Source organism: Zootoca vivipara, chromosome 4, assembly GCF_965207765.1.
Source record: "Zootoca vivipara chromosome 4, rZooViv2.hap1.1, whole genome shotgun sequence".
Lineage (NCBI taxonomy): Eukaryota > Metazoa > Chordata > Lepidosauria > Squamata > Lacertidae > Zootoca > Zootoca vivipara.
Window position 1 is genome coordinate 84094275 of NC_142587.1, and position 16403 is coordinate 84110677.

Sequence of the window (16403 nt, forward strand, 5' to 3'; positions counted from 1 at the left end):
CAATAGTCAGGATTATGGGAGTTGTAGCCCAACAACATATGGAAGGCACCGCAATGGCTATCTCTGCTTTGAGATTTGGCAAAGAAATGGTGGGTGCTAGGTAAGGAATGTTTAGCAGAGGTCGGCAACCTCCAGCCCATGGGCGGAATGTGGCCCACAAAGGCCGTTTATCCAGCTCATGGGCTGCCCGTGAACCGAGCCGCCTGCTCAGCGAGCCCCCCGTGCGCTGTGCTAAACCGGCACAGTGTGGCGCGGGGACTTGCCAAGCAGCTCCAGAAATTGCATCTGCGCATGCCCAGACGCTGAAAATCGCTTTTGCACAGGCGCGATTTCCGGCGTCTGCGCAGCCGCAGAAGTGATTTCTGGCACTGCAGACATGCGTAGACGCCATTTCCGGCATCATGCTGCGCCCGTCCGGCCCACGGGCGATGTCCGTGGGAATGATCCGGCCCATGGCCAGATAACCTTGCCGACGCTTGCCCTAAACTGTTTCCCAAGTTCCTTGCCCCAAGAAGAATTTCAAAGGTTAAACAAACATTTTGAATAGAATGGGGTGTGGAGTAGTGGGAACAATTTGGAGCAAAGAAAGAACAGGTTCAGAAAAGGGTCAAGCACACACCACTGTTTCTTCATTGAAAATGACCCTTTCTGAAAGCAACTTTTATAACAGTTATGCACAGAAGCACAAGAAAACTGCTGGGTGGACCTGCTCTTAATACACCATCGCCAATGTAACTTTCCTCAGGTCAGAGGCTGCTTTATAAAATTTCTTCATTGTCCCACAGAAGAGAGTCACTAGCAAAAAATGGTGCTTTTGGGGTAGCTTTGTTGGAACTGCGGTTTTGGATTGGGGGTTCCCTGAAGTAATTTTAATATTCAACAGCAATGACTGCAGAATGATGACAATTGCACAATTGCTTAAACACTCTGCAGAGTTAAATCTCAGCCAATCAATTGTCCCGGGGGCTCCTCCTACTTTTTCCTATCTAAGTTTCCATTCTTTATACGGCCCTGAATGTCAGCAAGGAGTGTGGGCCGGGAAACAAAATAGTAAGAATGGCTCACAGGGGCATTGGGGCTATATTAAATACATTTTCAGACCTTGTTATTAATTCTCCCTGCTTGGCAGAATGTTTAAAAATTGGCAAGGGAGCATTAAGAGACAGGATGTCATTGCAGCCGCGCACAGGTGGAAAAAGAGAAATCGCCAAATGGTTCGCTGCAGGTTGGTGGACAGGCCCAAAGGGGTACAGGGAAAAATTATAAGTGACATGTATGATTGACACTCCACCACAACGCAGCATTGAAAAAAGAGAGAGAAAAACCTGCTGGTTTGAAAGGGAATACTTTGGCAGGCAACTCAAATGCATCGTACACTGTTATTTGGTCTCTAAAGAGGTACCCCATTCTGTTTCTCCTACCCATCAGGGAGAGAGGAGAGGCAATTTATATTAATGATCACGGATCTGCAGAGGAGAAGGGTGAAGAGGTCATATCTGAAAAACAGGGGTGGATATTCTTTCCATGGTTTTACTCCATGTGGGAAAATGAAACATTTAATCCTTCTACCCTATCAGAAAAATACAGCTCTTTGTGAAACTTAGCAGCTGCTGCCATTGCCCAGAAGCTGCTGTCCTTTCTCAGAATGTGTGATGATTCTATACTCCCCCTGCCAGTTCTTCCTTACTCTTTAATTGGCCCCTCTTCTATCCGCCCCCTTGATGCTGTCAGTCAAAATCAACATTTAGTTGCACTTCTTTCTTTGGGGGAATCACACAGTCATGCCTTTGTTACTGCATAGGGCTGGGTGATCCGGAGAGGTATCAGGGATCGTTCAGCTGGGGGGTGGGGTGGGAGCAGTTGAATGCTCACCTGGGGAACAGGAATCCCTCAGCCCCCAGCCCCTGTCTCCTCCCTGGCCCTGCGAGGCGCTGGGGTGAAACTGCCTCATCTCCCTTGGTGAGAGCGGTGGCAGTTTCACCCCGACACCCTGTGGTGCTGGGGCCAATGCGGCTTGTCCTTTCAACATTGCAGTGTACTGCCAGATCACGATGTTTGGCTGGTGATACATCACGATGCTGAAAACCTGACATAACCCAGCCCTAGTTTGAACATAAGAGGTAGTAAAGGTGTAGCTGACAAAGGTCCGTATAGTTAAAGCTATGGTTTTCCCAGTAGTGATGTATGGAAGTGAGAGCTGGACCATGAAGAAGGCTGATCGCCGAAGAATTGATGCTTTTGAATTATGGTGCTGGAGGAGACTCTTGAGAGTCCCATGGACTGCAAGAAGATCAAACCTATCCATTCTGAAGGAAATCAGCCCTGAGTGCTCACTGGAAGGACAGATCGTGAAGCTGAGGCTCCAATACTTTGGCCACCTCAGGAGAAGAGAAGACTCCCTGGAAAAGACCCTGATGTTGGGAAAGATTGAGGGCACAAGGAGAAGGGGATGACAGAGGACGAGATGGTTGGACAGTGTTCTCGAAGCTATGAACATGAGTCTGACCAAGCTGCAGGAGGCAGTGCAAGACAGGGGTGCCTGGCGTGCTATGGTCCATGGGGTCACGAAGAGTCGGACACGACTAAATGACTAAACAACAACAAAAGCGTAGCAGTGGCTCATATCTACAGATTCAATGCAGCAAATGCAAGCTTTAAATGCTGTTGAGGGCTTTAAACACAAGAAATGCACATGCTATAAAAGACATGCAGCCAAGAAAGATAACTAACATTGATTCCAATCATCCAAACTTGTTATGTATGCCACAGCCATCAGGAAGAGCTGTGTAAATAAAACAACATTACTTTCTGGCGTTTCTGATGAGCAGATGTTCTGGTTTTTGTCGATTCATTTATGGGACAACCATTTCTTCTCTACGACTCTCCCCGCCGCCACCCCTCCACCGCCGCTCATTCTGTACTTCCTGCATTCAGAATTGTCCAAGTGAAAGCCGAACGGCCCTGACTGCGCCTGATTGAACAACGTCCCGTTTTAACAGCTGTGTGTTGGTAACGCTGGAAATGTCTCTCTCTCAGAGGAGAAGAGGTTCTGGTAATCAGCATTTTAGCTTGGTCTTTCATACCTCTCAATGCACCCTCACGCTTGAAGCCCTCTTCACTCCTCATCACTTCCTTTGCATAACAGGGCAACAGTGAGAGTGCTTTAAGGTTTAGAGTTTTTAGCAATGAAGCAGATTTCCTCCTGAATTGGTCTATATGAAGTAAGCATTTCGGAAAACAATTTTGCAAATTAAAGTGAATAATGATATAGGAGTATCTTAGTCTTTTTGAAGCCTCACACACATTTTGCATTATCCTTATATTCTGAAATATCAGTTTAAATGAAGATAATTCAGTTATCTGAAGAAGTGTGCATGCACACGAAAACTCACACCTATGACAAACTTAGTTGGTCTCTAAGGTGCTACTGGAAGGATTTTTTATTTTATTTTTAATTCCTCAGAAACAGCCCTGCCTATTTTTATTATAAATCAGCCACAACACTCAAACATATATGATTTGCTGCAACTGGATTTTAAATATATCCAAGCACATCAATGGCTACTAGCCACGATGGGTATGCTTTGCCTCCCCAAGTGCAGACAAAGTACCTCTGAATACTGGTAGCTGGAAACCATAGGAGGGGTGATTTCTCCTGAGCTTCGGTCCAGCTTGTGGGTTTCCCACATGAATCTGGCTGGCCACCACGAGAGCAGGTTGCTAGATTACTTGTGGCATTGGCCTGATCCAGCAGACTCTAATTACATTCTCTACCTCTCTTTCAAATCAGAACCAGTGAAGGCGGTGAAGGTCCTATGTGAGTGCTTGGAGGCGGTTGGAGGATGGATGGCGGCTAACAGATTGAGGTTGAATCCCGACAAGACAGAAGTATTGTTCGTGGGGGACAGGAGGCGGGCAGGTGTGGAGGACTCCCTGGTCCTGAATGGGGTAACTGTGCCCTTGAAGGACCAGGTGCTCAGCCTGGGAGTCATTTTGGACTCACAGCTATCCATGGAGGCGCAGGTCAATTCTGTGTCCAGGGCAGCTGTTTATCAGCTCCATCTGGTATGCAGGCTGAGACCCTACCTGCCCGCGGACTGTCTCGCCAGAGTGGTGCATGCTCTAGTTATCTATCGCTTGGACTACTGCAATGCGCTCTACGTGGGGCTACCTTTGAAGGTGACCCGGAAACTACAACTAACCCAGAATGCGGCAGCTAGACTGGTGACTGGGAGCGGCCGCCGAGACCACATAACACCGGTCCTGAAAGACTTACATTGGCTCCCAGTACGTTTCCGAGCACAATTCAAAGTGTTGGTGCTGACCTTTAAAGCCCTAAACGGCCTCGGTCCAGTATACCTGAAGGAGCGTCTCCTCCCCCATCGTTCTGCCCGGACACTGAGGTCCAGCGCCGAGGGCCTTCTGGCGGTTCCCTCGCTACGAGAAGCCAAGTTACAGGGAACCAGGCAGAGGGCCTTCTTGGTAGTGGCACCCACCCTGTGGAATGCCCTCCCACCAGAGGTCAAAAAGAACAACAACTACCAGACCTTTAGAAGGCATCTCAAGGCAGCCCTGTTCAGGGAAGCTTTTAATGTCTGATGGATTTCTGTATTTTAATATTTTGTTGGAAGCCGCCCAGAGTGGCTGGGGGAACCCGGCCGGATGGGCGGGGTATAAATAATAAATTATTATTATTATTATTATTATTATTATTATTATTATTATTATTATTATTTTGACTTTAACCAGGGCTTTTCTTCTCAGCCAGAACTCACTTCCCGCACCTCTCAGGTGGGCACCATTGCCCTTATAAGATAATGAAGGAGGAGTTCATGGTGAATTCTGGCACCTCTTTTTCTAGGAAAAAAAATAGCACTGCTTTGAACCATGCTGTGAATTTTCTTCTCCATAAAATTCCTTCGCTCTCCCACCCATGTAAATGATTCCCCCTTCTTATTTTCTCCATATAAACTGGCAATCGAAGGATGTGGCTGATGGTGTGCTTTGAAATTTCAATTCCCACAATCATTTCAGGAAATGACAGACAAGCAGGTAAGGACAGCGAATCAGAACAGAAGCCTCCTGGCTTGTGTATTGAGCTGCTTCCTCCTGCTAGATTCCCCCCCCCCCCTGCAACCACTCCCTTCACCCCTTTTTAGCATGCAAGCGGAAAGCAATTGAGCTTTTTTTACAATCAGGTTATTGCATGCATTACCCTTGGGTTTTTCTTTTCTTTTCAGGAGCTCTCAAATTTTTGAGTACTTGAAGCAGGTTCTCATACAAAACTGAGCCAAACAGAATCCCATGCACCCCAACTTTAATTCCAACAGTCAGGCCGGATTTTTATTAAACTCCTCCCAAGTTACATAAATCTTAACATATGAAGTGCATAAAAATATTTATTCAATAAGAATATGTGACAGGTTTCACAAGTCTGGTGTTAGTGGTGAAGGAAATATGATATAAAACAGACTCAGTGGATCTTGCTAAACAGAATGAAAAATGCGAGCCAATGAGTTATGGATCTCTGCCAATTCGCTGTGTGTCTTTTAGTCAATCCAGACTGGATATATGTGTTGGGGAGTAGCAGACTGATAACCACATTACATTATGAAATTTGGCCAGTAACAAAGGTATGTACCCTGTTTCTCCAAAAATGAGACGTAGCCATAAAATAAGCCATAGCAGGATTTTTAAGCATTCAAGGAATATAAGCTATACCCCGAAAATAAGACATAGTGATAGGCAGCTTAACCTTGTAGGTTAAACTGTTCCATACTTAATAAAAAAAATAAGACATCCCCTGAAAATAAGCCATAGTGTTGTTGTTTTTAAGAAAAATAAATATAAGACTGTGTCTTATTTTCGGAGAAACACGGTATATGTTTCCTGACTACCACACCTTCATGCAATCTTATCTGAAAAAGGTTTTCTGTTTTGTTTTTAAACTGGTGATGAAAAAGAGAGAGAGAGAGAAATCTTCCCAATAATTGCTTTTCAAACCAGTTACCACTCAGTGCACCTAATCCTAACTGATCCCAACACAGATCACTGGGGATTAGGTGCAAAGTCGCCTTGTATCTGGTTGGTTCAATGGCCAGCTGTTATTGGTGCAGGTCTTTTAGGATACCTAGAAATTCTTCATCATTTGTTGTGACCTGAACACACATCTGTCGTAACACGTTTTTCTTTAGATAATTCTCTTGATTTCAACCTTAATCCCTAGCCATTTTGGCCATGTATATGTGATAGCATGCCCTAAGTACTACGGCAGGGGTCCCCAAACTAGGGCCGGGGCCGGATGCGGCCCGCATGAGCCAATTGTGTGGCCCCCGACGACCCCCGCCGCCCACTCTTACCAGCGCACCGTGGTGCAGTTGCCAATCTCCGGGTTGGCACAGCGCACAAGCTATTTCTGGCACTGCGCCGACCCAGAAGTATACCGGAAATGACGTCTGCGCATGCACAGAAGCCATTCCCAGCGCTGGCCTGCGCCAGAAAAAGTGAGTGTGCACGCATATGGCAACGTGTTTCCCCGCCCTCTGGCCCGCCGCGTGACTGGCGCCAGAGGAACTGGCCCAAAGCCAGGTAGGTTTGGGGACCCCTGTACTACGGTCAATTACTTTTGAGGCTAGCTCCTATCAGCTGCCTTGATTCTGTAGAGGAGTTTGTACCTTTTGAATGTTTGGCTCTCAAATACTCGAAAGGCATAAGGAGCTCCCAGCTGGCTCTTCCCTGCCCTTCCTATAAAGTTTGCGTCAAGAGATAACCATATACCACAGATTCTTTCCATCTGAGGTTTTCATTTCCCACCCACTTTATATCTGCTCTGGTTTAAAACTACATTCTCCACCTCCTCCATCTTGGCTCAGAAGCTTCTAACATTAGCATATAAAACACCTACACAATGCCCTATTCAAATGTAGCTCTGTGAAGCTAAGGAGGTGTAGACCTGACTGGTTCCTAAATGAAACCAGTTTGCTGCACTTAGTTTTCCCCAGTGAGGTCCAAGTACAAGGAAACAATTAACCCTCTGTTTATTTAATACACATATTTAAGCATCTGTGCCACAGCCAATTAATTTTACTTAACCACCTACATGTGCCCTGTTTATAATAGTTCTCCCAAGCTTTTGAACATTTGTTGACTTTATATAATCAAAACATATTATTGGTGATAAGTTTGAATTTAGGAAATGTAGCTGTGGATTTTTGTTTGTTTATATTGGTGGGTTCCCCCCCCCCCCATTTCTCAAATGATCTGCATTATTTGTTCTTTTTTCTCTAAGCCCCATGACCCTATTCAACTTTGCTAGTTTTTATCCATGCTGGATGTTATTTGCATTTATTCTGCCTTTTCTGTACTTTTTTTTTTAGTCACTTTTTTTTAGCTTAATAGGAAGCTGATTCATCTATACAGCCTCTCTTCCTTAGCTTCCTTATCTATTAAATTTGCTTTGTAGCATCCTCCTCTGAACATTTTATGCAAATTCCATGGGGAATTTACGATAAGCCACCTAAAGGAAATATCTCAAAAAAAGAGAAAGTGTCTTTTTAAAAAAAGAGAGAGAGAGAGAGCGAGCACACAATAAATACAACAGAAAGAAAGACAGAATTTACAGCAGTGGTCTCATCTTTTATCCACCCTACGCTTAAGTTTCAACCCCATAGCACCAAGAGTTGTTCTCACAGAGCCCCATGGGTCCAAAGGCTATTTGGTGGAGGCAGCCAGGGAGAAGTAAACACTTCCACTTGGTGGCAGTGAGAAGTTTGCAGGAAGGGAAGGACAAACAGAGGTGGACACTGGTTGGCCAGGTCTCCCTTCCTCACACAGGCCCGGGTGTAGCTAGGGACCCGTAAATGCATGTATTTCACCTTGGCATCACCAGATATCTAATCCTTTTAACTGGACGTGGTAGGGGTAGAATTTGGGATCTTTTGCATGGAAAGCATGTGGTCTTCCATTGAGCTATGCACCCTTTCTTTTTGGGATGAGAGGGTAAAGTCAAAGCCTTTAGAGAAAAGTGGATTTCACACACTCTTGAAATTCAGGAGACTTTCAGAAACAGGCTGGTAATATGGCCTAGAGGTCTGCTGCTCAAAGAAACCAAAGTCCTTTGGTGCAGATCTTTGGATCCTGGCCACAGAGAGAAAGTTTGTGATAAGTTCCTGGAGATGCAGCCCCTCCAGAAATTCTCACTGACTTAATGTTAGGTTTGCTTTATTCCAGTGAAGCAGCGGACATTAAACCCTTGATTAACTTGTCCCAATGTGTGTGCAAGAATGTGAAATAGTTTCAGGAAAGCTAGTAAGCTTCTGCTTTTGCAAAGCATGTGTCCCCCCCCTTTTTATTTGCTTTTTTATACACACACCCCATTTCAACAAAATGCGTGACTTGTACCTTGTAACAGCTTTGGATGTTCGTCTATAGTCCTCAGATAATGCTTCTCAAAAGACAAGTTAATTTTCCTGAACTAGAAACTCAATTTGGAGCCCAGTTGGCACATATATTTGTTTTACATTCAATGTTTATTTGGCACCACTGCCAGGCCCTGGCAGCTGCCACTATGCCTGCCTTTGTTTCCCACAACTATGTGTTCCAGCGCCGAAGCCAACACCTGTGGCTGCATAAAAGGCTAAATACAGCAGCTGCCGGACTCAGATGTCCACAGTGAAATAAAATTCTAAAGCATACGAGTTTGGATGTGTGGCTGGCTTCCTCCTTTGACTCTTTTCAAGGCTTCCTTGGATGCTTGCTCTGCAGGATACTTCATTTATCAACTGTCTGTCAGCCAGTGTTACTGACCTTAGGTTTATTAGTGGCCTTGAATACCCCCATTTTATTAATGATGCACCAAGACATGCCAAAGAGGTAACTCTGAAGGAACTTCCTGGAAACCAGTGCCTTGCTTTAAGAGATACTCTGGTGTAAGACAATGAAGTTGACTCCAGCTGTACTTCACAACCACTAAGGAGGGTATCTGGCACAACAGATGCTGCTTAAACAGGCTGTGTTTGGTATCCTGTCGAGAATATCACAGCACCTGTTTTCTCGGTGACAAATGCGGTTCCTATTCTGGAAACAAAAGGGTTTCTCCCTCACATTTGAGAATAATCCCAGCGTCTCCTTCACAATGAAAAATAAAAACAGCAGGAGACACCCTTGGGATGTGTGAAACCTGTCCCTTTATTTTCAAGGATATTTCCCCCCTGCCCACATGCTGGCATCAAATGTTTGAGACGCTTATCGTCAAAAGCAGGTACAAAGTTTTGCAAAGCAGATCTGAACCATTGTTGCTTGCTGCATACAGATCACTATCCATCCAGGAGCACAGACACCAAGACAGCCCTGAATCACTCTTGCGTACCGTATGCAAAATTGTACAAAATTCGGTCCACCCGCCAATCATATTAACCGTGAACCTGCTGTCTACTCAGGACACTTATATGAAAATTAATTATCTGTCCTGTTTTACTTTTAGAAGCTGTATTCAGAGCATCCTTAAATGCATCCAATATTTTGTCAAAAGTCTGAAATATAGGGCACATAAATCTGGCATAAATCTCGAAGCTACGAACATGAGTTTGACCAAACTGCGGGAGGCAGTGCAAGACAGGAGTGCCTGGCGTGCTATGGTCCATGGGGTCACGAAGAGTCGGACATGACTAAATGACTAAACAACAACAACAAATCTGGCATCAGCTTTGTTATACAGTGGTACCTCTACTTATGAATTTAATGTGTTCCGAACGCACATTCGTAAGTTGAAAAAAATTGTAAGTCGAATCCCATAGGAATGCATTGGGAGAAAAAATTCGTAAGTAGAAGCAACCCTATCTAAAAATTCATAAGTAGAAAAAAATCCTATCTAAACCGCATCCAAGATGGCGGACGGAGCTCCATTCTAAGTAGAAACATTCGTAAGTAGAGGTACCACTGTATATTTTAACCAGGGTATCCACACTAAATTGGGTTCTGGTTGTTACATGTACAGTCATTCATCATTCTGAACATGCACATGTCTGTTTCTAAATGCATATGTCATGGCTATATGCCTGTGTACCGGAAGGAGCATCTTCACCCACATCGTACAGCCCAGACACCGAGATCTGGCTCCGATGGCCTTCTGCCAGTTCCCTTACTGTGAGAAGTGAAGTTATAGGAAACCAGGCAGTGGGCCTTCTTGGTAGTGGCACCCTCCCTGTGGAACACCCTCCTGTCAAATGTCAAGGAGACAACTTTCAGAAAACATTTGAAGGCAGCCCTGTGTAGGGAAGTTTTTAATGTTTGATGTTTTACTGTGGTTTTATATTTGTTGGAAGCTATCCATAGTGGTTGGGGCCATCAATCAATGACATTAAACAACCTTGTCCAATCCACTAAGTATCCTGTCTCCATCAGTGACCTGATCCCAATGGTTCCAATAAAATATACAAAAGCACAGCATGGCAGTGGATTTCTGAACATTTTGAAAGCATGGAATAAATGTGGGGTCATTATTTCATGATACAGATAGTTTTCACCTCACAACTGAACTGCATGTTAATACCATCTGTTACAAAAGATTTGGTTTTCTTTTCGAGTATTCCAATACCGCACCCTTACCCACAGATATATATTTAAAAATATATTTTAAAAAAAACCTCTAAAAATTGGCACATTTACTAAAAAAGGGGGGGGGGTTACTCTGCTGCATATGCTTCCTGTATTTTTAATCTGACCTCAGCTGTATTTGCAGGGCCTCCCAGGTTGCTTGCCATTTGACGTATACAATACCAAAGGTTATGTAGGGGTTGCAACAAGCACTAAAGCTGCCAGCTCCTGTCTGAACAACTCACTCAAATGCATCAGATCGCCTTACGATCACAGTCTCCTGTTTATGGTTTGTGTTCAATATGACACTTTTTATCTGAGCAAATTTCAATTTACTCTTTGAAATAAAACCGCGCAGCACACTCTGCTAACTGCTCTGTGCACCCTAGCAATGCAGCTGTTCCCCAGAAAATCTACTCAAAGGTACCTTTCCAATGTAAAACAACGCTGCTTCCAACAAACATTGCTATGGTTTCCCAAACAAAACACTGCTTATTGTAATTATGATTAATCATTGTCATGGCACTTTTCATGCACAAGGTGCTTTCCAATCCCCCTCACAATGACACCTCCTAGAAGGTCACTTCTCAAGTACAGTGGTACCTTGACTTACGAACGACTCGACAACTGAATTTTTCGACCTACGAATGGGGCAAATGGCCGCATGCTTACTAATTTCTCGACATCCGAACGGAAGCCGCGGCAGTTTTAGATGGGGTTTTTCGACTTATAAATTTTTGATGAGGTTGCTTCGACTTATGAATTTTCCCATTTCTAATGCATTCCTAAGGGAAATTGCGTTTCCAATGGCGCTTTTCGACTTACGAATTTTTCGACCTACGAAGGTGCCTTCGGAACGGATTAAATTTGTAAGTCGAGGCACCACTGTAATGGAATGATAGGCGATGGTAACTTGCTCAAGACCACCCAGTTCTTGCAGGGGAAGAAAAATAAAACACTGTATTCAGTAAACTATACTGGCTCTCACTGGAAAACTCATACTTATGCACTTGCTTTGGAAGTATTTCTGTCAGAAAGCAAGCCCTGACTCAGAAGCTCAGCAGGTGAAATGCAACAGTCTGCAGGAAAGCGCACACCTGTCAACAGACCCACAGTTTAGTAAAGATTGTGTGGGCACGCTGAATGCGGTGAACTGGATTCTGCATATGGGGGCCTCAACACATGATTCCTGCAATTTCCAGTAGGGCTGACTTGGGTTGCAACTGCAGACCCAGTTTTAATATTGTTTAATTTTTTTCATATTTTGTTGAAACAATGGGCTTGTTCCCTACTCCTTCCCAAGTCTCCTCTCTCAGAATAATTATTTCCTTCATCCGCCAATATGGCCTAACAAAAAAAGTTTCATTCAATAATAGCGCGGCTGAAATTTCTCAGAAGATAATTTCTGAGAAAGACTGGTGGGTAATTTCTCAGTCCCCACCTGCCACCCCAAGCATCGGTTTTGCCACCCACAAAGAGCATGGAGAATTTTGGGAGGCCATTTTCACTCAACTCCTCATCTGTATGGTTACAGTGACTGTTTAAACAGCTGTAAGAAGGCAAGGTATGGCAGCCTCACATATAGGCGTCAAACTGCAGTGGTGGTTCATAAAACTGGACCTCTATGCAGTGAATGACGTGGTGTAGTGGTTAAAACATCAGCCTATGACCTGGGAGACCAGGGTTCAAACCCATTCAGTCATGAAGCTCACTAGGTGGCATGGGGCAAGTCACCAATTCTCAACCTAACCTACCTCACAGATTTGTTCCGAGGATGATATAGAGACGGGGAGGACAATGAGTGGGAGGAGCACTTTGAGCTCCTTGGAGGCAAGGTGAGAGACAAAGTGTAATAAAAAAAACTACGGACTCCTCAGTAGCCATGCGCTTCTGTGGAGCACTGCAAAGGTCCTTCTGAACTCATGTGGATGCTAACACTCAGAATCACAGGGTGAAAATCAGAGCATCAGATGAATTTTAAGCCAACAATTAGTTTAGCTTTGATTTGTTGCTGGCATCCATCTGTCTCAAGAGACAATGGAGTGCACCTTTAGGGTGCTGTCAGCAACAAAGTGACCTCCCCAGGGTGCTAGCCTGGGCAGTGTGTATGGGCAGTGTGTATGGACTGCCCAGACAATGTCCCTCCTCTTGACCTCATTGATGTGGTCCAAAGGAAAGCAGAGCAATACACTGGCACCAGCTTGGCTCCAGGAGTTGCCGAAAGGAGGCATACAAGGCGCCATCCAACCATCTTAGCGACTGCCAGATTTGTGTAGGGTTTACTCCTTGGCCTTTTCTTCTCCCGAAGATACCTCACAAGGCAGTGGAGGTTTAGGATCAGAGTTTTCCTTCTCCTAGATGGATGACCTTTCCAGGTTCATGAGCCCCACCTGCTCCTCACTTCTTTGACTAAAGCTTTTGAAAAGCAAACATTACTTCTAAAGGGGGGGGGGGGAAGATACCAATACCAATAAATATAGTTCAATAGTATTGAACTATATTTACCTTTGAGCACTCAGGAAATCTGCCCTGAGTGCTCACTAGAAGGACAGATCGTGAAGCTGAGGCTCCAATACTTTGGCCACCTCATGAGAAGAGAAGAATCCTTGGAAAAGACCCTGATGTTGGGAAAGATTGAGGGCACTAGGAGAAGGGGACGACAGAGGACGAGATGGTTGGACAGTGTTCTCAAAGCTACGAACATGAGTTTGACCAAACTGCGGGAGGCAGTGGAAGACAGGAGTGCCTGGCGTGCTCTGGTCCATGGGGTCACGAAGAGTCGGACATGACTAAACGACTAAACAACAACAATATTTACCTTTTTATAATATCACTTATGATATCAAAATGACTTTGTGGGGAAATACATTTATCTAACTTGTCTAGACTATTTCCTTATTTAACTCAAAACCTAATAATAAACTGATTTCTTTCCACTTACTGGCAGTGAAGCTTCCAGCCCTCTTTCTTTCAGCTCAGCCTTTGTCAATTGTGTCTGGGTGCTCTGCAACATTCTCTGTTCCTGCCTCATTCTTCTGATTTCCAACTCTTAATTTATCCTACATACTTCATGGTAAAATAAAGAAATTCCTTCAGTAGCACCTTAATTTTTAATTTTTTTAATTTTTTTTTATTTTGCTTCAACTCAGACCAACACGGCTACCTACCTGTAACTAGATACTTCATGGTAGTTTCCCTTTCCAACTTCGTAGCCAGTCAAAAGGGCTGTTCAGTTTTATAAAGTTTCAGGTTCCCATAGTAACTAGGCTTCCCCACACAAATTTGACCTTCCTAAGCTCGCCTGTTGCACCATTTATGAGTTTTCAAACCCCCTGGCAAGAACAGACTGAACTTTTCAACTACAAAAAAACACACAAAATTGGCTGAGAGTTTTATTCCTTTACACAACACATGCATTTAATTAAGTGTTTCTCAATGGCATTGCAAGTTGCATGGAAGTAAATGAGAAAGGAAGGGACAACTGTAATCGGCTGGCTAAACACTCTCAAGTGGGAACTACATTTTTTGGTGAAAAATAGCCAACCTCCCCCCCCCCCCAATTGGGCAACAACCCCTCTAATGTGTGGGGGAGGGGAGATGCTCATTTACATTTTCATTGTATTTTTTTCAACAGACAGCCTTGTGACACCTTCAAGAATAACAAGCATAGCATCATGGGCTAGAAGCCACTTCATCAGATGCATTTGACAAATTAGGTCTTGCCCCCATGAAATATTATGCCATTATAAAATTTTTAAGTCTTCACATTGCAAACGCTCTTCGCTGTTTATGCTGTCATGAAGGAACACACCTCCCATACTGATTTTTTTTTTCAAATGCAGAAAAATCCACCACATAATAACTATTTCATCTCCATTTCAAAAATGCATTGAAGATTTCAAAGTTTCTGAGATAAGTTCCTGAAGAAAGCTTTACAAAGTGTGCTGTCAGAAATGAGATTCTGAAGCCGTCCTTGGTGTGCATTGCATACTTCAATATGCTGCGCCTGTGATTAGCCTTTGAAATTTTGATGAGAAAAGGTGAATTCAGGCTAGGGATTGATTTGTTTTTTTTTGTTTTGGGTATTTTTTAAAATAAAAAACACTGCAAATGTTTTTGGCTTTGCATGAAGAAGTACAATTGTTTATTTGTTTTCCTACTTGATTCCTAATTACTTCAGTTTGATCACAGAACAGATTGCAAGCTAAAAAACGTCAACAGCTCAATAGGGTCCATAGATACTGTTTCAAAGCTTTCTTATCTGAACAGTTTAAAAACAAAGGGGGGGAAAGATTCAGTATAGACGTGAGCGGTACATGCAAAGGTGCACAAAGTCATCAGCGCAGCAAATCGTGCTAAGGGAGGGCTACAGTTAAACGGCATTGCTTGTTTAGAAAAATCGGCCATAATATTACACAGCGGATATTAAGCCACAGCTCAAGTTCGTATTGTAGATAATTCTATGATACAGGATGTGTTGCAGTTACAGAAACATAGGAAGCTGCATTTTCCTGAGTCAGACCAATGTTCCATTTGGCTCACTATCATCCACAATCACTGCCAGCAACTCTCTGGAGATGCAGACAGGGGACACTCCTAGCCTTACCAGGTACCGCCTGCATGCAAGACAGATGCTGTCCTGCCTCACTGCTATGTCCTTCAAGCCTTGAATCTCACCCACTGAAATTAATAAGGGTTAGAGGTGCTTACCTCTCTGCTGCTGGATTGTGTGTATATTTATTTCAGGATTATTAACCCTCAGTGCTGAACACTTTCAAACGGCCCATTAATAGGGTTGCCAGACTCAATAGAGGACAGGACTTCTGTGCCTTTAATTGCCCTGCTCTCTTTGGAGTCTGGAAACCTGAAAGAGAAACCAGCAGACCCTTTGTTTAATTTCCAAGCAAGGGGTCTGCTGGTTTCTCTTTAAGGTTTCCAGACTCAAAAGAGAGCAGGGCAATTAAAGGCGCAGAAGTCCTGTCCTCTATTGAGTCTGGCAACCCTACCCATCAAGAAGTTTGCAAACTTCATAATATTAAGCGAGTCTAAGAATCATGAAGGGTTTCTGTGTGCATGCTTTTAATGACAACCCCCCCCCCCTGCTTTTCATTTTGGAGCTCTTCAAACATATTGCTGTTATTCTGAAGCTAATTTTGGCACCTGCGAAAGCTAAAACCTAATGCAAAATAAAAGCCAGTAAGTCCCATTGAGTTCAATGCTGCTCACTCCCAGGGGGGTAGAACTGCAGCCTACATTAAGAATGTGAAGTCCCCCCCACCCCCCAAAAAACCAGGATCATCTTCTTTCTAAGGTGCATAAATGCATCTGGCTGTAAACAAATTGAGCAGAAAGCTGTTACACTACTTACCTCTGTCTGTGTCATAAAGAAAGACAAACCGGTTCCATTTAAAGTGGCCCAGCAAGCTTAGCAGTGCTCCCTGTAAGGAAGGCCTCAGTTGCAGCACAAACTGGCTCTCGCCCTCGGTGGGGAAACTCGGCGTGATGAGGGAGATGTGCAAGGCGCTGCAGAATGAGGTCAAGGTGTGTACTGATCTTTTATCGTACAGTCCAAAAATGGCAAAAACTCCTCTTGAATACTGGGAGCAGACTGGAAGAAAGCAAAACGGGGAAAAGGTGTGATTAAAAACAACAACAATAAAACACTTCCTGCTAATTAAGATAGCAAGTTCAGCATCACGACCATGGATTAGGAGGGGGCAGCTGAGAATATGCAGGAACAGTGTCATGCAATTCCGCAGCAGAGCTAGTGGCCGTTGAGACTTTCACAGAATGGTAGTATGAAATACATG

At 44.0% G+C, this 16403-nt stretch overlaps 1 protein-coding gene across 4 annotated transcripts in view; it reads right to left on the reverse strand.

The window, feature by feature from the left end:
• Positions 1–16403, reverse strand: part of GRIA4 (glutamate ionotropic receptor AMPA type subunit 4) — a 230668-nt gene that overhangs the window by 113136 nt on the left and 101129 nt on the right. For all 4 annotated transcript variants that reach the window (XR_015949708.1, XM_060273856.2, XM_060273855.2 and 1 more), the window contains exon 3: positions 15962–16201. Coding sequence is in view for 3 of the 4 variants with exons in the window: in XM_060273856.2 (XP_060129839.2) it covers positions 15962–16201 (240 nt within the window). In the remaining variant the exon portion in view is untranslated. The remainder of the gene's footprint in view (positions 1–15961; positions 16202–16403) is intronic.